This window comes from Miniopterus schreibersii, assembly GCF_964146895.1.
Source record: "Miniopterus schreibersii genome assembly, chromosome: 2".
Classification (NCBI taxonomy): Eukaryota; Metazoa; Chordata; class Mammalia; order Chiroptera; family Miniopteridae; genus Miniopterus; species Miniopterus schreibersii.
This window is the reverse complement of record NC_138102.1, coordinates 109,179,614-109,207,228: the sequence shown is the minus strand read 5'-3', so window position 1 is coordinate 109,207,228 and position 27,615 is coordinate 109,179,614. Positions and strand designations below refer to the sequence as shown.

Here is a 27,615-nt window from a genome sequence, read left to right as displayed (position 1 = left end):
CAAAGCACCCTGAGGTCTGCCTCTGCCTGCAGGCTGATTAATCTGATTCTCTTAATGAGCCTTAGTCTGTAGAAAGTCCATGGGGTAGGGCAAAGAGATTTCCAGCAGGGTGGGGCAATTGCTTCCCCCTCAGGCAAAAGCTGCTTGGAAGGTAAATGCCTACCTGTGAAAGATGTCCTCTGCAGTATGGAGGAATGACTCAGCAGAGGAACCCAGAGAGGTGCCCTCTGAGCTCTCTCTCCAGAGCCCATAACCCTAGATTCTCCTCACATAGCTCCAGTCCACTCTGCCCTCCCTCTGCTGGAGCCCAAGGTGAGTGGCTGCACAGGAAACTTTGTGCATTGGCCCTTTAAGAGGGTGCCTGCATTTCCAGCCATTTCTCCCTGGGAGACAGGAACCTGGCTGCTTTTCACAGCCAGATGTTTTGTGGGCATCCTTCTCAATTCTGGTGCTCTTGACTGGGAAACCCAGCTTGGGGTTTAGGCCCCAGAGTCCTCAGTGGGAACCCCCCACAGCTGAGATATTTCTCTGGACCTTCAGCTACTGCCTGTGGGAGCCCAGCCAGCCTGCTGGTGCTTCCGCACTTCCTACCAGTCTCTATGTGGTCTCCACTTTTTTTCCTTGGTTTGAGGGTTCTCTGCAGCTTGTCTTCAGTTGCAGTTTATTATTCAGGATGGTTTTTCTATATTTTAGTTGTAATTCCAGTTTGGTCCCAGAAGAGTTTCAGTGTAGCTTCCACTCAGTCTGCTGCCATCATTAATCTCCCTGTTTTTTAATAGGTGTACTTTTAAAGACGATTGTGGACGTTCAGAGAACTCAGAAAACTGGCTGGATATTTTGTCAGGAGCTAAAATGTGCCCTCAAATTCACATCTCTCAAAAAAGTAAAGATAAGGTAAGAGGAAAGATTTTAATTTTCCTTTATTGTATTGTCTTGTTTTGCATAATTGATACTAACTTCCTTCTCTGTGTAAAATATCTATTAGTGATCAAATACTCTTAGTTAGGGGAGTCATTTATTTAGTTAACTAATACGGAGTGCCTACCAGGAGCCATGCCCTCCCCGTGGTGCTAGGGACATAGCAGAGACCAAGACCCTGCCCATGTGCATTTAGTATCTTGTGGAGCTGCAGATGAACCTCAATAGTTGAATTTAAAGAAACGATAGACTTTTAATGTAGAGGAAAACATATTGATTTTAAAATTAGAGAAAAAAGAAATTCAGACTCATGGTCGATAAGATGCCTTAAATGTGGCTTAGTGTGGAATTTTGTTTTGTTTTATGGTTCCTTTTCCGTATGTGTTCGGGCTTCTCCTGACAGCTATTTTATGATCATGGCTTCAAGCTCTATTGGTAGAGTGGAGAGAAACCAGTGTGGGCAGTGAATACTGTGAGCAGAGTCCCTTAGAAAGAAAGCCAGCGGGCTCCTGCCAAGGCCGAACTGCCAATCAGCTCTGCCATTGGATGAGAAAAAGGGAGAAATGAGTATATTCAAGCATTTTCTGATCCACGTACCAACCATGTCCTGTGGGAAAAAGGAATTCCTGCCTCGCTATCTCAACAGCGCTGTAAGGAGACATTGTCTCCCTAATTATGGCTCTTGTATTATGAATGATTGTACAGAACCCCCGTCAGCAGCCAGTTGACCTCACTCTGTTTTACTTGAATGTCACATTAACAAGGAAATGGGCCACTTTCTTTTTTCTCTTATACTTTGCCATTTCAAATAGCAAGAATCATATCACTTAAGATGATTTAACATTTAATAAAGGAGATCCAGAGCATTTTAATGAGTGATAAATAATAAAAGAATCAAGCTTTCAAGTCATAACTGATCAGAAGTCAAGGATTTAAAGTTATTTGGTTGTTGTCACTTTCTATTGTCTTCCGGTGGGGGAGGGGGTGAAAAAAGAACTTTCAAAGCCTTCATCCCAACAGGCCTGAGCCAAGAGTGAATAGATTCTGCAAAAAAAGGTGCTTAAGCATGTAAGCATAGGTATGACTGAATTTTTCTTTCTCTTGTGAGTCTGAAAAATTGTTAGTGCTGTTAGAGAATGGTAGAAAATACTGTGGTCCTTGAATCTACCCAGGACTCTGATAAGTGGTTAAGATTATGCAAGTTTTTTTATTTTATCATTTTGAAAACTTTAAGGTAATAATTTAGCTAAATACAGTGAGGGAAAGTAATTTTGTTCATTAAATAAAAAGTACTGCTTACACAATTTGCTTACCTGTCTTTGGGTTCACTCGTATAAATTAACTACCATTTTTATCTAGTCTGGAACACACAAAAATGTTTACCACCCAAACAACCACTAGTACTCTCCTCCCCACCCTGAGTCCCACTGTGGTTTACCCTGACCCCTCTAGCGTCTTCGCACACAGCCTTTACCTCAATCTCTCCAGCTAATCAGCACTTTCAAGATAAAGGAGATAATGATTTAGTAATTTGAGTAAAGCTAGCCTTTGAAACCACCTTTGGACTGATTATTTTCACAGTGTTGATAAGACATTTGACTCCATCTCTTGGTCACAATATTTCAACAACATTTCTGTCCTGTGGTCATTTATGAGTTAGCTGAAAGTCTCAGATCTTTGTTTATTTAAATAATACCCGATCCTGACCTACAGAGATAACAGTTTATGGTTTTCCCCAAATCTCCCTACTAGCTGCGTTCACAGAGTGTTTGGAACTGCCCATCGTATACCTCCTAACATCCTACTAACTTTCTGGGTATAGAAAACCCCCCATATAATGCAGAGACTTTGTTCCCAAGAAGCTTCGTCTCTTTACACAAAACAGAAGATAGTATGTTCTCATCCTCATTAAGAAATTGGCATTAAAAATAAGTAATTAGAGCAATTCCAGTTGTCTTGGAGGGATTTTCATGAGGTTTTGTTGAATAAAAACAGCAAGATGCAGAAAAGTACGTATAGCATAATCTTGTATTGATCAAAACAGCCCCTATATAATGTCTCTTTATGGTTATTTGAGAAAAATGTGGAAGAATTCATTACTAGGTTATAAACATGGGCTTCCCTAATGGAATGATTGATGTGGTGGAGAGGGAAGGCATAGATAAGTGAAGAAAGAAGAAAAATCACAAACACAAAAAAGGATGTCTGGCATATCCTGTTCTTGCATTATGTAAAATTATGTTTGTATCTCCTGATAGGGAGATTTGAACATGCAGTAAAAATGGTTTATACCGATAAAAACAAAAAAAGACGTAGGAATGAAGTATTTCCCACAGACAGCATGGATCCTAAGGGAGAGTCGCTAGAAACATTTTTTTACAAATCAGAATGAAAACAAGGAATTTCACCACCACTGATACAGTTAACATCATTTTTCAGGTTCTTTCCAGTCCAGTAATACAAGAAACGAGTAATAGGAACAATTTTTGGAATGGAAAACATCATTATTTGCCACTCTTAAGTGGTTGTATGTCTGTAAAATCTAAACATATTAGCTTTAAAAACTACTTAAATTAATAAAAGTAAAATGAAGTGCTAAATTTTCAAGAAGCACTTAAATGTCAATAGCCTTACTTACATGTGAGGTAAAACAAACTGGTAATATTAATAAAAGATCCCATTTATTAAAACAACAGAAATACTCAGGTATAATCTTAAAGAGCAAGGCATATGCCCTATTTTTAAAATTATTTTTACTAGGAGATACATGTTGAAGACAACTACCAAAATAGTAATTTTGGCTTTATAACAGCTTGCCTTAAGTGATTTTTTTTTTTCTTATAGTAATTAGAATGTGGGGCAGTGATCTACTGAGGCAACTTATAATTCATAATAGGGAAACCTTATCAATTAAAAAGCATAAGCATAAATAAAAATAAAAGCAAAACCATACAAGGTATTTTCTTGGAAGATATGAAAAACATCTTGAATATATCCAGACACATACTATGTTTCTTGGCGGGAAGATATCATAAAAATGTCATGTCTTCCTCAATCTATTTTCTAGATTTTATATAACCCCAGTGAAAATTTGAATAGACTCTGTCTCAAAGTTAATATAAAATTCATCTGGAATAATATGAACTGGTCAAGAATATCCTAAATATATTTGGAAAAAAGAAAGTTATTTAAGCAAGACCATTTCCATACGATTGTAAACATATGTATAGCAATAATAATTCAGCCCATGATTCTGGTTTAAAAATAGAAATGTACTTTTTACTCTATTCCATGAAATAGAGTAAAAAGCTGAGAAGTAGATGTAAAGATTTTAAAGATTAAATGCCATAAAATAAGAGGAAACGAATTATTTGATAAAAGGTACTGAGATAACTGGCTTATAATATGGAACTGTAATTTAATTCACATTTTACATTAAATATAAAAATAAAATTAGGCTAATTAAGAAATTCATTTAAACAGTTTACACAGAAAAACTAACAGAAAATAGAATTGAGCATCAGATAATTCAGAAGTATAATTTTCTTAGCTTTGAAGCAGTATAGTATGAAATAAAAGAAAAATTTTAATTTACTTGACTTTAAAATATCTATACAACAAAAAATAAATAACTAAAGCACATACATTAGGGAAACATTTTTGGTAGGCAAAATGTTAATTGCAAGTTATTATGGCTGGAGAACTTAAAAAGAAAAACATTGAGACACCAAAAAGTAAGTGGGCAAAGCATATATTCTCACAAGAAGAGGTTTAGAGAGTTAGACATAGATATGGCAATATGTTAAACTTCACCAGTTATCAAATAAATACAAATTAAAGTGATAATAAGATATGCTAACACCTAGTGTTGGCAATGCCAATTAGCACAATATTTTTGGAAGGCAATTTGGCAGTATGTTTTGAAAGTCATAAATATATTCATTCTCTTGGAAGCAGCAATTCCAGGCTTAGAATTCTGAAGAAGTAACTTGAAAGAAGAAAACCCAGAAGCATACAGATGCTATTGCAGTAGCCTTTATAGAGTTAGAAACCTGGAAATAACGGAACTGTCTGGCAATAAGGGGAATGGTTAGTAAAATAAGGAATGTTGGTTGACGTGGTAGAATGTTCATTGGCCTCCATGGACATTATCAGCACTCAGACTTTCTGTCTTTATCTGATCCTTTGTGTCTTCATTTTTCTTTATCCAGCGTGGTTCAAGAAAGAACTATCAACCTGCTAAAGATCCCCATCCATGTGGGATTAAGCCAAGTCTCCAGCTTTTTAACCATACTCACCAGGAACCCAAAGTTATGCAAAAATACCTTCAACTTCCTGGCTAACCTCTCCTTCCACTGCACTTGGGAAAAAACTTGCTGTCTCCCAATTTCAGATCACCCCAAACTGGCTTTTGCCTACCCTTCCCCAGAAACTTCTCGCTGAGGTCAGCGAGGAGCTCCATGTAGCCAGTCCAGCAGATGCTAGAAGGCCTCATCTTACCTGGCCCACTGGCTGGATTCTTGAAACTCTTCCATTACACGGCCTCTCCACACTCTCTTTCTTCTCTTTGGCCATACCTCAGCCTCCCTTGCTGGCTCCATCTCTCCCTGACTTTAAATATTAGAGTTGTTTCAGGCCCAGTTTTGGCTTTTTCTCTCTTCTGACTCTCTACTTTATCCACAGACAATCTTAACCACTCCCATAGCTTTATATATCCCCTGTATGTTCATGTCTCCTTTATTTCCACCCCAGAATGTGCCTTCAAGCTCCAGGCCCATAGCCTCTTGATGATCACATGAGCATCTTGAACTCAACACATCCAAAGTTGAAATCTTGAATTTTCTACCCAAAATTGGCCTCTCCCTCACTGTGTCTCATCTCAGTACATGGTACCTCTATCCATCCATTTGCTCACCCAAGTCCTTCATATCCACATACCCCATTTCCAATCCTGCCCTCTACTACCTCTAATGGGCATCTTGAATCTGTCCATTTTTTTCCATTTCCACTGTACCATCATAGCCCAGGCTTCTGTCATTTCTTAATGATCTCTTAATACTGTGTGGCCCTAAAACTAGACTAGATTTAGTCTAGTGGACTTTTCCATGCTTCTACTAGACTATACGCTCTTTGAGGGTAAGGACTGTAGCTCTTTGGTTCACTAGAGTATTCAGGACTTTATGTAGCTCTTGGCACATGTTATGAGCTTGATAAATGTATATGGAATAAATAAATGCAATGGTTACAGTTATGTTAAAACTGTGTGTGTGAGAACTAGAAGGAAGTGTGAAAAATTTAAACAGCTGGTAAAAGTAGGATTTAAAAAAACTTTCTGATACTTTTGTTATAATTTTTGAACAGTGAAATACATTTAAGACATATATGTATGTATACAGGTTAATATGTGATGTGACCATGTGCTGAGATGCGTGGTGCAGATATAAATGCTGGGTTGAAGAAGGCAGATGGATGAGACTTCAGCCATTTGTTGAAGATGAGCTAGTAGAAATGATTTGGGATGTGTTACTAGCCTCAGGTCCCTAGGTATGGTAGGACTTTTGTTCTGCCAGGTTGGATGGTAAGAACTTGCCTTCTTCCAGCATGATTCCTTGGCCCAGAACAGAATTCTTTGAAAATGGGAAGATGGGGTTAACTCCCAGGCTAGAATAGACTTAGCAAGCTTACTAGAGGCCAAAAAACAGCAGAATCTTAGGTGGCCATGCAGAAAGTCTGGGCAGAGGCCAGAAATATAACAGAAAAGGGACCCCCCTCCCCCAGGTTGTCTGGGACTGTCGCTCTTCATCCTAGTGAGAGGGTTACTTTTTCCACTCCCAGCTTCCTAATACTTGGCCCATCCATTAGATCTAGCAGATCCATTTAATGCATATTAATTCCTTTAATTTTCCTTTTTAACAGGAGAACTGGCTGCCTTGTTCCTTTAGTAAATTTGTTGGGGGAACATTGCTTTAGAGGAACTTCCAAGATTTTATTTTTGTGACCCCTTGTGTACACACACAAAACAGCCACCACCCCTAAATTTGATCATATGTTTGACCACAGACAAAATCTTAATTTTTAAAAAAGATTTTTTTATTGATTCAAGAGGGAGAGGGAGAGAGAAACATCAGTGTGAGAGAGAAGCATTGATCAGCTTCCTGCCGTGCAACCCGGACTGGGGGTGGGGCACGTGCCTTACCAGGAATTGAACTGGCGACCCTTCAGTCCTTGGGACAGTGCTCAACTAACTGAGCCACACTGGCCGGGGCTTAAATAATTTTAAAAGTAGATTTCACAGGCCGCTGTCTTGAACTATAAGCTGATATTAGCAATTAGCAATGAGAAATATAGAGCTGACACTGCAAAATCAAGGTACACCCTCTTAAACCCTGGACCAGGGGGAAACAAATGAAAAAAAACACCATGTGTTTGGATGGGAATACTTAATATCATAAATATATAAATTCTCCTAAAATTAATGTATATATTTAGTACAATTTTGGTTAGCCTCAGTCTCCTTACTCCCTTTGGACAAAATGATATTTAACTTTATATGGAAGAATAATCTCTAGGAAATGCTAAGAAAATAAAGAAAATAAGGATAGTAAATATAATTATCAGATAGTAAATATATTTATCACATAGCAGATATACAGGGTGTACCAAAAACATGTATACACACTTTGAATGATTATAAAGTCAGTGTTTATTAAATACAGTTTATTTTCAAAATTTGAAATATACAGAAATGAATAGTTTTTTTGTCAATGCCTGTTTTCAAACTGATGTCAGTTCTGGTCCAGGCACTGCTGATAATGCAAAGCAATGGAATCACAAACATCAAGAATCATTTCTTTCAGTATTTGTTTGCCCTCCACTCGTCAACTTTTACTGGTTTGGTACCATAAACTTTATCTTTTATGTATCCCCATAAAAAAGTCTAATGGCACTTTAGGATAAATTTTCTTTGTTCAAAGCTTAGTCTGGCTTCACCCATTATTTCAAATCAGTTAAACCAAAAAAGGAGTGAAAATTAACTGAGTTATCTGCTGTTAAGTGTGTATACATTTTTGGGGACACCCTATATTTAACGTCACAGTGGTATAAACTTGATGACATTGGAATAGAAGTAAATCGGTAGATAACTGGAATAGAACAGAGTTCAGAAATAGATTCTAGATATATGGTAACCTAATCTATGACTAAAATGGTATTTTGCTTCACTGGACGACATTTTTGTTTTGTAAGTGGCTGTGACGTAGCTGATTAACCACCTGGATAAGAATAAAGTTGGACCTTTCCTCATACTATGTATAAAAATAAATTCCAGATGGAGCAAAGTTATAAGCTCAAAAAAATAAAATAATAAAGGTGGCGAGACAGTTTTAGATTTGTCTATAAGCAAGGGTTTGGGAAGTAAAACAGTCCAAGAATTGAATATGTGACTCACAAAAGAGCAAACCTAATGGCCAACAAAACATCATCCTTCACGTGGGCAATCTGGAAAATTCTTCTGTGACAGGTCAAAGGGTACGTTCACTTAAGGCTCTAGAATGGAGGCCAGAGAGGCAGAGTGATGACTTGGTCCCCGGGTCACCTTCTTCTCCACACAGACTGCGGTGACGCTGGCGGGAAGCATGTCCCCGAGGCGTTCGGGCTGCGTGGTGAGGGACGTGCCGTCCGGCCGGGAGCTCTGCAAGGGCGAAAGCCCGCCCAACAGGACCTGCACCTGCAGCATCCTCACCGCAGCGTCCCTCAAAGGTAAGTGGACACTCCGCTGCTTTTCGTTAGCAAGTGGAGAAGGCGGGAGGACATCCTGAGTGCCCAGGAAGCAAGTTAAACGACAGAAAATCTGAAGAGTCCCGCGCTGTAGACCTCTGCTCTACCTCTTCCAGGACAGCGGGACCCCCACTATCACATGTGACTGGGAATGACAGGACAGCGAGTTAGGCGAGTGGAGTAAAGCCAGGGACCATTGGGCTGACCCTACCCTAAAGGTTCGGAGAATTCAGACATCTGAAGTGGTGGAATGTCCTTGGTGAGAAGAGAAAATAGAGTGGCCAGTGTTCTATCATCTTAAGTTCCTTGCATTCATTCATTCATTCATTCATTCATCCAAGAAGTATTTATTGAACATCTACTGCATGCCAGGTACTGTGCTAGGTGCTAGGGATACAGTAACCAGAAAAGAGACTGACCTGGCCACTGGTCCTGGTGTTTACAGCCTATTCGGGTAGAGACAAGTAAACTGCTTGTTACAAAGTAGTGTGTAAATACAGGGAATCGAGAGAGTACCATGGGAAACATATGAAAAGGATGCCTAACTGGACTTGGTGGTGGGCGGCACAAGGAAGGCTTCCTGGAGGATGAGTCGAGTTGAGCCAGACAAAGTGGGGGAAGAGTATTCTCAGCAGAGACCCACGAGTATGGAGAGAAAAAGCTTTGTTTGAGGAGACAAAAGGGGTTCTATGTAGCTAACACAAATGGGGCAGGGACAGGTGGAAAGCAAAGTAATAAAAAGTGGATACAAAAGAAGGCACAAAATGGCACAGGATAGCCATTTTCAACCAACAGATTTTTGTTGCATGAATGAATGAATGGCCACAGGTGGAGAATGGGCTAGAGAGGGGAGAGACTGAGTTCCGAAAGATCAGATAGAAGGAAGGAACGCTGCTGCGGTGTCCAGGTGAGGCGGACGAGGTAGAGGCTGATGGGGCTGGAGAGAAGTGGGTGGATTCCTGAGCTGGGTAGGAGTTTCGATAGAGAATTCATGAGCCCCTTTGGGTGAGAGAGACTGGAAGTAGAGTCAAGTTCACGGTGCAGTCTTCCTAGAATGGTTGAAGATCATAATGGAGCCATGTTTTGTGGTGAGAGCTGGAGTTACCTAATTAATCCTAAATCCCTCAAAAGGGAATTGAATGCACCAGGCCAGAGAGCCAAGCTTGAAAAATGCCTCTCAGCTACTGGGCTCATGGTGACTATTTGCATCTGAATTGCTTGAAAAATTATTTCAGTTTTCCACATTTGTTTGTCCATACTATACAGCCTTTGTGATGTACTCCTAGTTAAATTTGGTTATTAAAATGCAGATCTTGCTCACCTGTAAAATATGCTTCTGAAGTCTTTGAGACTACCTAGTAAGGCTAGCTGGTGCTTTTAGAGCCTCCATCAATTGCACCCAACCCTTTGCCCCTTTTTTGAATGTCTTGCATATTCTGAGCAGGCAAACTCACCTCCCACCTCTTGCACTCAGCCAGCCAATGACCATTCAAACCCTTGTCCATGGCCTAGAGTAACCTCACCCCTTTCACCAAATCCTGTTGCCCTTCTGCTTTGAAACATTGGGGGGAAAGTCACCTCTTCCTTACAGCTTTGCTACATTCTGCTCTAACTGTCCTGGTCATTCTAGCCCTCCCCTTGGTCTCCCGCAGGCACCCCAGGTGCTACATGGACCTCAGACCACTCATAGGGTGTTTCCTTGACTGCTCTCATTGTGCTTTTTTCACCTAAGTTATTTTATCTCTTCCAGAATAACTGTAAGTGCTTTGAAAGCAGAGATCATATCTATTTCTTTTCCTGTGACATTTCCCAATAGTGTTTTGTGCACAGTTGATGCTTGGAAAAAAGTACGACTTTTGCTGGTCTTCAGCACTGGACACTTGTGGATTCCATGGACGTGATTTTCACGGGTGCCTCAGTGCTAAATGTCCGTGTTTGTTCTGCTGACACTTGGCAAGTGTCTCTTCAAATGCTGTCGCTGAGAGGTCAAACCAGCCCTGCAAATACCCTGTCTCAGAACAGAGGATTATCATTTTACACAGGCCGACTTGATGTGCACAGAATTTTATGGGGCATCCTGGCTTTTACAATGAATTTTGTTGCCCTAGAGAAGCAAATTAAAGTCAGGATTCTCAGCCTTTTGAAACCATATACTACTAAAATTTCAGTAAGAAAATTAGAGGTGCCAACAAAATTAGGCTGCTTCTTACTCTGTCAAGTAAAGACTTCCCTTTCAAAAATATCATCTACTATCCCCATTCATTTATAAAAGGAAGAAGATGGGTGACAGTGAAAACATCACAGAGTGTCACTAGTCACTGGTCACAAGATGTGAAAGGTGCCCAAGCCTGGCTCTAGACAATCAGTTACATGGGGACCATTTCTAACCACTGAATCCTGGCCTTATCCCAGGCCTGCTAAGTCAGAATGTCTAGGGACCTGGCTCTGGAATCTGCATTTTCATCAATTTCTCAAGTGATTCTGATGGCCAGCTGGGTTGGGAAGCATCTTGGATAGGGTACCCTGTTCGTTAAAGAGGCACAGGAAATACGACGTTTTTCTAACGCCGCTTTAGCACAGCGTTTACCTTTCTGACTTTATTCTTTTGAGGTTTCCTAACCAATGGGTAGGTTTTCAAACGTTTGGTAAGAAGCCTGCATCACAGATTTGGAGACAGTTGCCTCCAAGAAGATCATGGATCCCAGCCCATGGGAGCCACACTTTAGAGTTTGTTAGGGAAATATTTGTAGTGTGATTTTTCTGGAGGTGCAGGGTTTCCTCTCTCACATTCTGATTCTCCTGTTCTAGGCACTTCTTGCTCAGTGACTTGTTTTATTTTTATGCCGTGGCCAATTACAAGTTGAGATAGTGATCCCGGGGAGAGTATGAGATGTAAATGGGCTGGAAAATGGCTTTTTCCTAGTGATTATCCACGGGAGGCCCTCAATGTGAGGTGGGCCGGGTGTGTGGGAGCCTGTGCTGTGCGCTCCGGCTGCCTGGCGTGAATGGCCTACAGGAAGGACCCCATACTGACTGCAATGTGAGCGAACAGCTGGCACACCCCACCCTCATTTGCAGAGGAGGCAAAAATATTTATTTTTTTGCATTTACAGCTTTGCTTGATGATAGCAGGACTCCACCGTAAATGATGCTTTTTTTCCCCCCCCTTTGCTCCAGATGTTTTAGTTGTCAACGTGACGTTCTCCTTCGGTTCTTGGCATTTATCAAAAAGATTCGACTTTACCAACTGCTCGTCATTAAGAGAGTAAGATTTTATTTGCAATCTAAATATTCTCTCATTGGTTTTAATTTATTGATTCGCTTTACTCCTCGACTTCCTAAAGAACTCTTTTGTGGAGTCGAACTTTCCAAAGTGCCTTTTGGAGCGTGGCCTAACGGGAGCTGGGAGGGCCCCCGAGCTCATAAGCGCGCTCGTTCAAGCCCTAATAAGTAAGGTGGAGCAGCTGAGGCGCGCACAGCTGTGCTGCAGCGTCTCTACCAAGAGGGAAATCCGTTTGCCCAGGACCGAGAGGGGGCCTTGAAGCAAGCACAGCTGAAGGGGTGCTGCTAGCTTCTCCCCTGATCAGAATGGCGTTGGGAACGGGGGTCCAGAGAGAGGGTGTGAGCATGAGATAAGGGGAAGCTGTACTCAAGAGAAGGGAAGAAGAAGTCTGTTTCATCAGAGAGCATATGAAACCCATAAACACAGAAGCAGTATGGTGGTTACCAGAGGGGAAGGGGGTGGGAAAGGATGACAGGAGTAAAGGGGGTCACATGGATGGTGACGGAGGGAGACTAGACTTTGGGTGGTGAGCACACAGTGCAGTGTACAGATGATTATCACAGAATTGTACACTTGAAACTTATGTAATGTTATTAACCAATGTCACCCCAGTACATTTAATTTTTAAAAGAACATGTTAATTCTGCCCCCACCATTTTTTTTTTTTTAACCACACTGGGCCCTGTTGAGCTACAGGATCCCCTGAGTGAGGGCCACACCTCACTCCTTCTAAAGCAGAGAGAAGACAGAGGAAATAGGTTTCTCAGAATCCTGATTTTCCAGTTGGAAGATGGGGTGGAGGTTCCCATGGAAACAATGGGAAGCTCTATTATTAGTGATTCTATAGTTCATTCAGTGGCTTGATTGACCAGCTACGTGAGTACCAAATGTGAGCTTCTTTGGCTTGGCCTGGGAACCGTTGTTTCTTTGGGGAAAATGAGGCCGCCCTACAGCTGTTAGGACAGGGGCACCGGTACTTATCTTTACCCTTGCAGGATTGAGTTCAGTTATCTCTAATAAACACAATGAATTTAGGGAGAGAGAAAAAACAAACTTGATACAGAAAGCCTCAGAAGTCCATGAACATAGGAAAAAAGGGAGAGAGTTAAATAGAATTTTTTGGCTCAAAGAGAGTTGAAACATAATGCAGCTCTCCATCCCCCGCTGGGGAGGCCAGACAAAGGAAGAGACTTGCTGCAGGTCCCACAACCAGGTGATTAACATCCAGACCTCAGACCCACAGCTCCCGGAGGGAGAGTGCTCTCCTCTTGGGCACCTGCCTCCCTCAGGAAAGCGCAGAGTGCAGCCTCACTCCTGGGAGGCAGGACAGGGAGGCAAATCACAAGCCTGCTCCCAGCGCACTTAGGTAGCCAGATAAACACTGAGTGTGGGTTTTCTTCTCCCATTGAAACTGCAGTTGCTATAGGTCAGAGTCTCAAAATGCTTTGGCATTTTTTGAAGATTATACAAAAATTGAATGGTGTCCCTTTTCCCTGCACTGGTCCCCTCACTATCCCCAGGCTGGGCCTTCCTTTGGCTCCCAAGACTGTTTCCAGACTAACCTCTATTTTTATATTTGTCATTCTTTAAGTCTGATTATCCTCTAAGTGGGGGGTGGGGAACGTCCAGCCCTCGGGCCATATAGGGCCCAGTGAAATCATTTGGTCTTGCCCTGCCAAGGCAACTGCAGGCAGGACTCGAAATTCAGTAAATCTAGGAGCTTTTTTCATAGCTAATTTTAAAGTTTATAATTTTGTATGGCCCTTGAATGATGTTATAAATATCCAAATTGCCCTTGGCAGAAAAAAGGTTCCCCACCCCTGCTATAAGTACTTTTCAAGCCCTCTAATGTCCATGCACGATAGGTTATTTGACTAGCAGACACAATTCTTCCTGAATTTGATTAAAAAGTAAACACTGGCATCCCATTCCTTCTGCTTGTCAGGTAACCCTTCGGGCAGTTGGTGGTGTTACTGCTGATTGGGGGGAGGCGAGGGTCAAGGATGGAAGCAGGGGAGACCATTCTCCAGAAGGGAACTTACCTGAGGGTAGACGGACAGTAGAAGTAGATTCAGAAACAGATTTAGTGGATACCTGTTATCTACCTGCACAGCAGGTGACCCAGCTTCAGGTTTCCATGGCAACACCCGGCGGGTGTGATGACAGGCAATCAGCCTGAAGACTGCCCAGAGCAGGGCACCAAGTCATTGTCCTATCCCCAGCCTCAGAGGACTGTCCTCTCTCCCCTGGGTTTATGACAGTCTGTGTAGGGATTTTTTTTTTCTTTTAAATGCTCACGTGCCACATCACGGAGGGAAATTCTAGGATATGAAGATTTTCCTAAAAATGTAGGAATTAAGTTGGTTTTCTACGTTGCCAGATGCCCAGTGTGCACTGGAACTGGCTGTGCTTGGTGTGAGAGCGAGGGGAAGTGTATCCACCCCTTCACGGCTTGCAGCCCCTCCAGCTACTACAGAAACCAGGTAAAGTGACAATTTCGGCATTTCAAGGTTTGACCAAAAATAAATGTTGGTAACCACCCAGCCTGTCCTTTGTGTTTATTTTGAACTCTGAACTTCACACCTATTTGGATGTTGAGGGGATATTCTTCATTTCAGGAACCTTGTCAAGTTGCTGCTGAGAAGCAGGCCCCGTCCCGGACGGCAGGAGGCGAGTTCGAGAAGCGCAACAGAACCAGCCGGGGCGGGCAGGTCAGACCCTGTTTTGTGTTGAGAGTGGGAAAATCCCCCTTCGCCTGACAATAACAACTGCCCCTTTGGGTTCCTTTTTAAAACTCCCTGTTTTACTTTCTACCAAAATTCCCTTTTTTACCTTTGATTTTAAACCAAGCTTCATTTAATTGGCTCAGTACATCAAAGACTGCACACTCACATAAAAGAAATTAAAATTCTGTAACTGAAAAATGTTGTTCCGGGAGGAGTAAAATTTTAAAGGTGATTTTGTGGCTCACTTGGGGAGAGTTAGAAGGAAGTGAAACACAGAGTACTGAGGGGATTTCAGTTCAGAAATTATCGTATTTCTGGGGATTATGGGCAAGGGCAAGTGTACAAAGTATACACACTAACCATGTTTGGATTGTTTTTCTTTACTTTGTAGAGACAATCTAACCAGTAGTTAATAACTCCAAAACAAAGAGTTGTTTCTGTATAATATATGTATCTTTCCCTTCACTTCTGAAAAGTGGTTATTTTCTGTGAAATTTCCTTGGAAATTCCTCGTATTTTCTTCACAGTAAATCACCAAGCTCAATTAACAGACATGTTTGAAAAGAGAGGAGGTGATGATGTAAATGTTTTCAGGCAGACACTGGGGCTGTGCTTAGAATACAGAGAAGTGTTGACTTCATTCAGTGGACAGAAGTTAATTGAGCATTTACTATGTGGTGAAAAACAAAAAAAGGACAAGTTCTTGTTCTCATTAACCCTGGGGGTCTAGTAGGAGGAAACAGAACAACATGTGTGTGTTTTTGTTAATCCTCACTTGAGGATTTTTTCCCATTGATTTTTATAGAGGGAGGGAGGGAGGGAGGGGGGAGAGAGACACACACACACACTCTGACTGGTTGCCTCCCGCGCATGCCCTGACTGGGGTGGGCGTAAAACCTGCAGCCCAGGTATGTACGTGCCCTTGACCAGGAATCAAACCCAAGACCGTTCGGTGTGTAGGCTGACGCTCTAACCACTGACCCGCACCAGCCTGGGTGGCAGGGTTGGTGTTTTTAAAGGCTCAGTTTTCTATTCCATGACTACTCTGTGGTTTTGATTTGCCCATGTACTGCCATTTAAGGTCAAGTGCCAATATAAATAAGTAGCACATTTTTAATCACTGCCGAAAAGTTGATAGTAACTTTAGGTAAATTAAGTAACAGGCTAAGGGATGTGAATCAAAGTGGATTATGCAGTTAATTAAAGGCATTACTAAAGCTCGGTGTGCCAATATTTCAGACTTTAAGAGTCTTTGAGGTCTTACTAATTGATGAGCTTATTAAGTGATGGATCTTTCTCTTACCATTGATTTATAAAACTAAGACAGTGACAGGAACTTGGATCAAGGAGGCAGTGACTTTTAAAAAAACATAAACTTATCTTTTGTTGTTTTAGTTTTTTAAATTTTGGTGGATTACGTGTAGCATAAAATATACCATTTTTACCATCTTTCATTAAGCGTACAGTTAGTAGTGTTAACTATTCTCACTGTTGCGTGTCCATCGTCACCATCTATTGCCAGAACACATTTCATCTCGCAAAACTGAAACTCTGTACAGATTAAACAATAACTCCCCATTTTGCCTTCCACCCTGGCAACCACCATCCTACTTTCTGTCTCTGAGTTGATTGCGCTAGGTACCTTATGTAAGTGGAATCATATTTGTCTTTTTGTGACTCGCTTATTTCACTTAATATCCTCAAGGTTCATGCATTTTTTAGCATGTTCAGAATTTCTTTCCTTTTTAAGACTGAGTAATATTGTATTCTATGGATAGACCCCCATTTTGTTTCTCCATTCATCCGTCATGGGCATTTAGGTTGCTTCCACCTTTTGGCATGTTGTTTGTGTTTGTTGTTGCTGTAGGAGTTTGTTATATATTCTGGATATCAATCCCCTATCAGCTATATGATTTGCAAATAAATTCTCCTGTTTTGTAGGTTGTCTTTCATCCTTCTGACTGTACCTTTTGCACAGAAGTTTTTAATTTAATGATGAAATCCAATTTACATATTTTTCTTTCGTTGCCTGTGCTTTGGATGTCATATGCAAGAAATCATTACCAAATCCAGTTTTATTAAGCTTTTCCTCCACATTTTCTTCTATGAGTTTTACAGTTTTAATTCTTAGATTTAGGGCTTTGATCTGTTTTGAGTTAATTTTCGTATATGGTGTAAGGAAAGGGTCGAGCTTCATTCTATTGCAGGTAGATACCCAGTTTCCCCAGCACCATTTGTTGGAGAGACTGTTCCTTTCCCATTGAACGGTCTTGCCTCCTGTTGAAAATCATTTGACTACGTATGCGAGGATGTATTTCTGGATCTGTTCCATTGGTCTGTGTGTCTGTCTTTATAACCGTAGTACGCTGTTTCGATTACCGTAACTTTGTAACACATTTTGAAACCAGAAAGTAGTAATCCTTCAACTTTGTCCGTTTTCAAGATTGTTTTGGAAAGAAGTTAAACTTCTTTGGAGACAACTGTAGATTCACACGTGGTTATAAGAAAATGATACAGAGAGAACTCATGCGTCTTTTACCCAGTTTCCTCCTATAGTAACTAACGTCTTGCGAAACTATAGCACAACCTCACAGGTGGGATATTGACAGTGACAACGGTCAAGGTACAGAGCAGTCCTGTCACCCGTGTTGCCTGTTTACAGCCACACCCACTTCCCTCCCCCCTCCCAGTCCTCATCTTTGACCCAGGCAGCCTGTGATCTGTCCCCCGTTTCTGTTATTTTGCCATGTCATAAATGGAATCGCCCAGAGGTGTCCTTTTGGGATTGGCCTTTTTAACTCAACATAATTCTCTGGAAATTCATCTAAGTCTCTTTATGTATCAGTAGTTTGGTCCTGAATTTTCATTGCTGAGTAATGGTCCAGGCAATGGCTTTTTAACTTTCTTTTATTTTAAAGGGGAGGGGGAAAAAAAGGCACTGAATCCTGGTTTTCTGTACTGCCTTCCTGTATGTTTTGACCTTTGACGCTGTGTGATTAAAGGAACCGGAGTCACCAAGAGATCAGGAGGAGGCTGAAGATAAAGCCCAGACCTGACACCAGGGCTCCTCCATGGATGACCTTCTTAGTTTGGAAAGAGACATTTTTGGTGATACTCAGATGTTGTCTTTAAATATATGACTCAGAACAGAGCCTCGATTTTGGTTGGTAGGGAATAGAGTCATATTGTCACAGGAGGACTTTCTCATGTTCCACGAAACACTGCTGTTATTGTGTGGAATGTGAAAATTCTGGTTTCTGGTTTGGGCCCCCGTGCTGGCCTTGAATAAAACACCGAGCACTCTCCTCCTGGCAGAAAAGCTGTCCAGATCTTTCCTTCAAGGCATTCTCCCACGTCACCTATGTACTGAGCGCTCAGCACTGCGCCAGGCACTGGGCACATGCGATGTGAATGTTGCAGACACAACCTCCAGCTTCACGATGCTGAGCTTGGATTGATTCTTCCTACAGGTGTTTATGGAGCATCTATTAGATGCCATTTGACTGAATGCGGAGGACACAAATGAATCAGGCACCTCTCTCCTTATCAGTCTCAAGAATCTTATACAAGTACATATGTCAGAATACAAGATACAAAGTGTCAACATAGGGAAAGCACCAGAAAGTGCACAAACCCAGAGAGCTTCTCTGTGCCTGGGGCCTTGTCTTAGTCATTCCTGTTTATGTAAACCCAGTGCCTGGCAGTTAAAACAACCAGTACGGTTGGTTAAGTCTTTGATGGATGGATGGATGGATTGACAGAGATGGCATTTCAGCCGACCTTTGAGGGACTAGAAACATCCAAATGCATGGAGACTAAGGAGTGGGTATTCTAAACAGAGGGACCAGCATAATCAAAAGCATAGTGGGGGTGCCAGAAAATTCTGGGGCACTCATTATAGGAAACCCCAAGTGATTCAGTTTGGCTGGAGCAGAAAGTTGCAGGAAAATATGGGACATAAGTTTGAAATGACCCTGGAGCCTGCATCTACAGGGCCTTACATGCCAGGCCCAGGAGTTTTCACTTTGTTCTTCAGTGGCAATGGAATGCTATTGAAAAAATTTTTTTCAGTCTTATATGTCCATGGTTCATATTTATGACATCTTATTTTTTTTTTAGTGTGTGAATTTGCTCATCCGAGGACATGGTGAGATAGGGTTTCTTGTTCAATCCCCATTTGGGCCCATTCCCTCGCACAGATTCATGACCTATGACCCATCCCTACACCCCGACCTAAAGACAAATGCTGTCACTTACCAGGGGCTGCATTAAGGAAAAGCATCACCAACATAGGGACGCAAACTCAAAACTCAGTGTCTGACCTTTGGCTGAGAAGTGTTTTCAGCTCAGAAGGCCAGTCTCTCTGAGACGGTTGGCCCTGTCACCCTGCCCTAACCTCCTTTCCTTCCCTTTCAGCCTTATATCTTGGTGCCCTGCCCGCTGAGCGCAGGGTGGCTGCTCTCTTTCCTGTTGTCAAGGAAGGGTTGTGAAGATCCATGATATGATATTGTTCTAATATTTCTTGTTCTTGACAATATGCTTATCTCCGTAGGGCAGAAATAAACCATACACAGCCATGTCTCCTCTCGAGGAATTTACACTCAAATTGTTCTTTCTTTCTCTTCATCACTTTTGAATATGCATTTTAATTTCTCACAGGCAATCCAAATTGACCCTTTCAAGGACCTTGCCTTTAAAAGTGAGATTAACTTTAATTGATGTACCTTGTTGAGCAGCTTCTGTGGGCCTTCCACTGTCCTGGGTGCTGTGGGATTCACTTCCAATTGTTCATTTACTCGTCCGTTCATTCACTCATTCAAAATATGTTTATTGAACACCTATTGTGTGTTAGACCCGCAGGCAAAATGCACGTCCCCATGGAGCTTACATTGTAGAACTTACAATATTTTGGAGGAAGATTCATTGCAGGCAGCAGTTGAGTGTGCCTAATAGACAAAGACATGAGAAGGAATGCCGGAATGTACTAAACTGAGTGGTGAGAGCTGATATTTGTTGAGCCCGTGCTGTATCCTAAGTTCAGAGTATCTCTTTATTTAAGCCTCATGATGGACCTATTTTGCCCATTTTATAGACAAAAAATTTTTACAGAGGGTAAGTAGAAAGTAAATGACAGGCAAGAGATTTGAACCTAGGCAGTCTAATGTCAGAGCCCACAGTTTTAACCACTACTCTACGTTATATGACTCCAGCTAAATATAAACAAGTATTAAAACTAGTAGTAGTAATGATAAAAGTCAACCCAGAAGGGAGGAAACTAATATTGGCTTCGCTTGGCGTTTGGCTGCCAAAACCTGCCCCATCTGTGCCGCAGGTTGCTGGGACAGAGGCCTCCAGCCAGGGCAGGCGTGAGGGGAGTGTGTGAGAATCAAAGCCTCTGGAGGAGATGGGTCGGTGGAGGTGTGTCAGAGCAACAGAGTCAGGCCCAGGCAAGGCCAGCATCTTCTCCAACGCTGAGATGGGAAACTGAGGCCCTTAGGAGAGTGGAGCAGCAAGAGTCTCATGCTGAAGTTGAAACCCAGCAGAGGGGTGGATTTTGAGTGGCTGGGTTTGATTTGCAATCAGGGGTCTCCGCTGGAGAGGGGGAGCTGCCCTCCCTGCTCATGGAGTCCTGGTGGGCAAGTCCAATCGGCCAGTCCAGTTCCGAAGTGCACACTAGGAAGGCTCATTGACAAAGGGTAACAACTTTATGGAGTGGCCTTGGCAGCCCCACCCTGGGCCATGTCAGCCTCACCTTGGAGTCCCCTGGTCAGAGAAGTAGGCCTTGATCTCAGCACAGGCCCTTGGTCTGTCACCTCCTCCCTGGAAGTCCCAAGTCTGTCTCAGTCGGTATTCTCGCTCTTGCCAGTTCCTGGGACCAACAGGAAGTTACATCTCAAGTTCCTAAGGTCTGTACCAGGGGCCCGAGCAACAAACGGATCACCTTTTCGATCCATTTAACTCTCTAATTTTTCTTTGGTGGGATTGTATTTTGCTGTTTTCTTTCCATATCTCACGTCCTTTTATACTTCACCATCTCTACTGCTAGTTGCCACACTTCTCAATTTACACATTTCATTAATATATTGCTTCCGTCCTGCTCAGTCATTAATAAAGATGTTAAATAATTCTGAACCAAATACTCACCCCTATAGAGCCCTACAGGACACTTTCTTTTAATTAGTTAGGCTACTTTCATCTCTCTAACGTCCTTTGGTTTCAGATTTCCAGCTGGGTTTGAATCCATGTGACTTTTATCCAGTCCTGTTTGAACTAATTTCATGAGCAGAAATCTGAGAGACATTTTACTGAGCGTTGATTCAGGTCCAGGCCCACTGAGAGCTTTGCTATATTCAGACTTTTTTTTTAACAGATTAATAGAGAACAATTTGGCCTTAATAAACTGAGCCTTCCTAATGTACCTCTTTCCAATATTCTTTTCAATCATAGCAGTATTTTCTCCATTAATGTCATGGTAATTTGAATTGTGTTGACGTCAGATTTCACAAAAGGTATTCTTACTGTCAGGAGTAATCCTCTTAGACCTTTTCAAAGATAACTGTTTCTTAGTGGTTGTGCTATTTCCAATAACTTAAGTGACTGTTTTGAAAAAGTGCAACTAGTTGGGTATTCCGTAATCACCTAACCAGTTTCTGACGTGCTTTCTTGTACAAAGCAGGGAGTGCTTTAAGCTCGTAAGCAACAGGAGTTCATAATATTTTATTAAATAATTTAAAATTGTGCAGCCATTTAAAAATAACTCTTAGGTGTTTAAAATGTAACTGACAGGAAGTAGACTATTCTGAGGTTAATTGCCAGACACCGTAGGGCTGTGAGGGTTACAGTGTATGGCATTTTGATTTGACATATGGATATCCTTGGACATAGGATGGGGAAGAGTGTCACTGTAGGGCTATAAGAAATTGTCTTTGTATAAAGCTAGATTATGTTTTTAAATCACCCAAACCCTTCTATGTATAAGCTTATGGGGCCCACTACTTTATGTCAGATTGTGAATTAACACTTGATTAAAATACAAAAATGCAATCTAAAATATTAAGTGTGTGAAACAGTTGTGGGGAAATATTTCTTGCCTTTTGTCTATACTGGATTTTTAAAATCTTCATCAGTAAAAATAGAAAATGTTATGTTTCTAAGAATTGTTGCAATCATACAGCGCAGCCATGTAGCCGCCCAACCTGTGTGTGTGTGTGTACGTGTACCTCCACCATTTATTTAATGAGGTCCTCTTGGTAGCTCTTTGACTCACTTATTAAGATTAAGAGAGGTTCTCCAAGCAAACATAGGACAACTAATCTGACCCTCTTTGAAAGCAGACTAGAAGCATCTGCTTTCATGAGATAGGCCAGGGCTGGATTCCATCCTAGACAGCCAGTGGGAACTTCTCTAAACAATAAGGTTTTCAAATGAAATCCTTTTGAAGTTGCAGGGCTGTTTTTACTCAGGGGGAAATAAAAAGTTAAGGCGAACATGGCAGGTCCTCTGATGGTGTTTGTAGAGCCGTTTAAGCAGCAAACTATAACCCCTTACAAATCTTGTGCACACTAGTTATAAGGCTCTCTTTATCTTCTGCTGAGAGGGAGAGAAAGCGTTTACTTGGCGTGTTTGAAAATTTTGCTTGAACTGACTTCAACAGTATAAATACAAGAAGCAGAAAGGACTATCTGGAAAGAACCCTGGGACTCGTACTTAGCTTGGATGTAAATATGAGTCTGCACTGATGATTGATGTTCACATAAAACCAAACACACACACGGTTTCTCTCGCCCCCTAGGAAGACAGTGGACTCCTCTAGTGTAGCAGTCGGCAAACTTTTCTACAAAGAGCAGGACAATACATATTTTAGGCTTTGTGGGCTCTGAGGTCTCTATTGTAACACTTGAACTCTGCTGCTGTAGTGTGAAAGTAGCCACAGGTGCCCTGGCTGGTGTGGCTCAGTGGGTAGAGCATCGGCCCACACACCAAAGGGCCACAGGTTCAATTCCCGGTCAAGAGCACGTACTTGGGTTGCAGGTTCGATCCGTTTAGGAGGCAACCAATTGATGTCTCTCTCCCCCTCTCCCTCCCCCTCCCCCTCTCCCTCCCTCCTTTCCACTCTCTAAAAATCAATGGAAAAAATATCCTCAGGTGAGAATTAACAACAAAAAAAGGTGAAAGTAGCCACAAACAGCACATAAATGAGTCGGCATGCCTGTATTCAAAAACACTTTCTTTATGGACACCGAAATTTCAATTTCATGTATTGTCACGTCATGTAACATTACTCTCTTTTTTTTTTTTTTTTACTATTTTTCATGGACCATATTAGAACAAGCCATAGACTGGATTTGGCTGCTACAAGCAAATCCAGTAGTTTGCCAACTCCTGACCTAGTGCACACATGCTGTCCCCCACGGCCCCTAACACCATCCTGGGGACCCTGTAGGTGTTCAGTAAATACTTCTTCACTTAGCTGACACGATGTCAGAGCAAAGAGTAAGCCTTTTGCTATACAACACACACTTGACATTTGCAAGGGATTTATCTTTAAGTCTCTGCTAATCCCCCCATTCCAAGGACCACTCTTGCAGATAATTTCCCCCATAAAATGCACTCAAGGATAACAGAATAATTAAAGTGACCCTTTCAGGCCCTTCATGATTCTATAAATATGGGACTAAAGTCCTTTACCAGGTGATTAAAATAAACTCTGCCACTGAAATCAATTCTCTGTCACATTACATCATTGCTGTGATGACATTAACGATGAATTTGCCTCCATCTGAAAAACCAGTCCATGGTGATACTGAGCGATGGTGACTGCTCTGCCATCTAGCCCCCGGGGTTACCAAGGAGCTGAATGATCAGGCATCCCTTTCAGTGGGCAGGGCAGGCCTGGTGGCCCAGCAAGGCCACCTGGGTGAGCGTCACCAGGAGCCGAGAATAATAGGCTGCTTCAAGAAGCAGGTGACAGGCAGGTGCTGGAGGTGACTAAAACTCTCCCAGCTCCATAAGAGGCTTTCCCCTAAACATCCTCCTCCAAGTGGGTGCACTCGGTGTTTAGGCCTTGGCCAAATTCTACATGATTATGCGTTTCTGGACCTGGGGGTTGTTTTCAGGTATCAGGAGTGTGAGTACGATTCACTCACACTAAAGAGCTGTTGTCCTTTATATTGGCCAGAATTTTAGAACCTTCTGTCCTGTTTTAGTCACCATGTTACAGGAGCATACAGACTTGCTGGAAATGGTCTACAGAAGAACCACAACATGACCACAATGATAGACGGTACATCTATAGGAGAAAAGTGTAAGAAATCGGGGTGGTTTTAGCTTTGAAATGGAAAATGGTTCTTGCCATGAAAAAAGGTCTTGGTTTTTTTTTTGTTTGTTTGTTTTTTTAAGGGCATTTGATTAGACATTGCAAATGGAGAATAAGGTGTATAATATAGGGCCAGGTATCAGGTGATTCCAAGGGAAACTTACTTGATAGAGAGGCCTGATAAAGCTTGTCATGGGTACCAAGGAAGAAATGGTGGTATCTGCAAACTGTGGAGAAGAAACGGCCACATGGCTTAGACATCCAACTACTTGATATTAGATGGCTGGCCAGGTCTATTTCTTGAGGTTTTTCCCCTGCAGTATACACCTTGATTCAAATAGCCTAACTGAAACAAACAAAAAAAGAGGACCTGCTTTCTTGGGAATTAAATTTATCAAAAATGACATTTATTCTAACTTAATGATGAGCTGTCATTGGCCAATGGTCAGTGGACTCCTTGTCTTTTCCTTCGTGTTATTGTGAGCCTCCAGGGGCTGTAAGGCAGCAAGCATTTTTGAGACCTCTAGTGCTATTTCATTCTTCAGACAGAATGTCAGGCTCTTCAACTGTATTTTCAACTGTCTTGTGAGACAAAGACTAATTGGTTTGACCTCATGCTGTCGCATGTTGAGAGACATGAGTCTTCGGCGCTCTTCCTTGAATTCATTGATTTCATTAAACACTGTCTGCTTGTGTTTGCAAAATGTTGTAATTTCCCAGTGATTTCTTCGAACCGCAGTGCATAAACAGATTTTTTGGAGCAATGCCATTTCTTAGCTTTGATCTTGTGCTTTAATCTTTTATTTCCGATAGGTCTTCTACGTTAAGTCCATCGAGCCACAGAAAATATCAACCTTAGGGAAAAGTAAGGTGATAGTCACGGGAGCAAACTTTACCCGGGCATCTGATAACATCGTCATGATCCTGAAAGGAACCAGTACTTGTGAAAAGGATGTGTGAGTTTAAATATTAGTAATTTATTCTTGGTAATGTAGTGAAATGCTAAAATTTATGCCAAATATAATCTTTATGTAGTCAAATTATTCCCATGTGCCAAAGTGGACCAATTACTCTGAATATTGGATATAGTATAATTTTTAACAGTAAAATAATTTATATACTACATTTGGAGTCAATTGTGAGAGACTCTGTCCCATGTTACCCCCCAAAATCTCAGTATACAATAATTTCCAGATGTTGACTGTTTTGGGTTTTGACTTGTTTTCATTAACAAAATCAAGCATTTTGAACAGCAGATATCATTTTGAAGATGATCCACTTAGAAAAGTAGCTGAGTACCTCAGATTTTGATGGGAAAATATGGTAACTCTTCAGTGGATGGATTAACATTCAAAAAAGAAACTTTCTGATTTTTTATTTTTTATAGCCTTCTCTTTATTGGATTGGATTCAGGCCCAAATAATAATTAAATGGAATATAAGTTACTATTAAAAAATGAAAGAACAAATACCCAAACACAAAAAATATCTGGTCAGTGTACCACTTGAACATCACTATTTCTATGACTTCTTTTCCCCTAACCCATCCTTTCAGTGAAACTTTTGAGAGAAAAAATTTCAGTGTCTCTCTGACAGTCTTGTATAAGTGTTACCCATCCCCCACCCCCCAAAAAAGAGATGTACTAATAACACAATAGATCATTTGAGTTTTGTGCCTGCTGGCTTTTATAAGTTTGGGCTAATTTGAAATAAAGGATGTTGCAGCCTATATGAAGTATAATACTGAGCTTGTCCCCATCATGGGAATGCATTGAAGACAATCTGCTGAAGCGTGGTGTTTTGTTTTTTAACCACTAAGACAGATTTGTACAGCATTTTAATCTGCCACACTTATTTACTGATTTTCTGTTTTAATTCATTTGCCACATATAACTGCCATCCCCTTCCCCTCCTAGTAGTGAATTGGGGATGTCTGTCATCTTTTGGGAAAAACTGCTCATCAGTGGCTTTCCTCTCTTCTGCTACTGCTGCTTACCAGAATTATCAAGCTCACATTAGTGGCTGTATTTGTGTGACATAGATATTTTTGTGCCATTTATCCTGGCTAAACACCTTATTGCAAAACTCTGTCATTTTGTGTAACAAAATCTGAAGTTAGACACCTATGTGTTCACTGAAAGGCAATCAGCTTCACTGGAATGTAAGTCGTTTTTCAGAGCTTTACCCTGTTTCTGACTCTTTATACTCTCGTTTCAATTCCAAATGTGTCTTGAGATACTGCAGTTATTAAACTCAATGAGTAAGAGGCCTTTCTGCATGTAGCATTTCACTAACCACATTTGTGTAGTGAACCCAAGTTCACGAGCAGTAAACATAATGTCCAGTTAATCCTATATCTGAGTTCGTGCTGCAATCCCAAACTCTTTTAATATAGTATTTTTTAAAAGCCTAATGATTCGAAAAAAGAAAAATATGAGAATGGTAGTGAGAATGACCCACATTTCTACCTCTTTCTTTCTAAACTGTATAAACAAGTTTGAATTTGAATTAGAATCATCAGCCACTCTAGGATGAATTTCCAATAGCTAGAATGTAAATTGAGGTAGTGTAAGTACAAACCAACTCACGTGTTTTTCGAATTTGCCTTACTGTTTGAATCTATTATTACAACTTAAAGGATATGTGCATTAAAGTTAATAATCATGCACATGTCCTTTGTAATAATAAATTCTCATGTGGCATAATTATACTGAGCATTACTCAGGCACAACCCAGTCCTAATGATTTGTAGACATGCACAGAGGAAGCTGCAGGATCCAGAGGGAATCTTGTAGAAGGCTTTGCTTTGACTCCTGAAGGGTGGCAAGGGCACCCCCTGCAGATGTCAGGAGCACCCAGGACAGTCCCAGCTAGTTTTCAGTCTGGAGCAACTTGGGAGGCAGCTTGGCTCTGATGGCTGACGGATGCTGAGATTCCTGGGCTCTTGGCATGGACTTCAGTCAGGGGCTCTCTGCTCTGCGTAGAGCAGAACTCCCCTCTTGCTTGGGGTTGGTTTCTACCCTCTGGTGCTTGACTAGGGCTTCTCTTTTTTCTAAGCTTCTCTTTATGGATGTTTCCAAACATACACAAGAGAGAAGAGTGTATGAACCTCTCTACCCATCCTCCAGCTTCAGAACTTACCAACACTTGCCAATCTTGTTTCATCTATCCCTCCTCATTTTTGCAGGGAAAGGAAGAATGGCAGCTGGAGTTTTTCAAAGCCTATCCCAGACACCATACCCTTTCACTCATAAATACTTCAGTAGCGTCTTTAACAGATAAGGATAGTGCCGTTATTGTCCTCAACAAAATTAACAGTCATTCCTTACTGTAACTTAATACCCCGTCCATGTTCCACTTTCTATTGGGGCTTCTTAGGGAAATGGTTACATTTCCTTCTTCCCCTACTTCTAAGGAAAATGCAAATAAAAACATAAAAATGCATAAAAGAAAGAGGAACCCGGCCCCAGATAGTACCCCAACAGGATACGTGGCCCTGATTAATCAGCAGTTGCCTGCAACTGTCTGCTAGTTCATGAACTGCTGTTGGATAACCAGCTGTGCTAAGTGTCTGTGTCATGTAAGAGCTCTGTTTCT

General features: G+C 41.5%; 1 protein-coding gene across 1 annotated transcript in view; it reads left to right on the top strand.

Annotated features, from left to right (window-relative positions):
* PLXNC1 (plexin C1) overlaps positions 1-27,615 on the top strand; it is a 154,851-nt gene that overhangs the window by 67,019 nt on the left and 60,217 nt on the right. The window contains exons 5-10 of the mRNA XM_081129087.1: positions 780-894; positions 8,529-8,676; positions 11,872-11,959; positions 14,358-14,460; positions 14,596-14,688; positions 24,833-24,975. Of these exons, the coding sequence (XP_080985213.1) occupies positions 780-894; positions 8,529-8,676; positions 11,872-11,959; positions 14,358-14,460; positions 14,596-14,688; positions 24,833-24,975 (690 nt within the window). The remainder of the gene's footprint in view (positions 1-779; positions 895-8,528; positions 8,677-11,871; positions 11,960-14,357; positions 14,461-14,595; positions 14,689-24,832; positions 24,976-27,615) is intronic.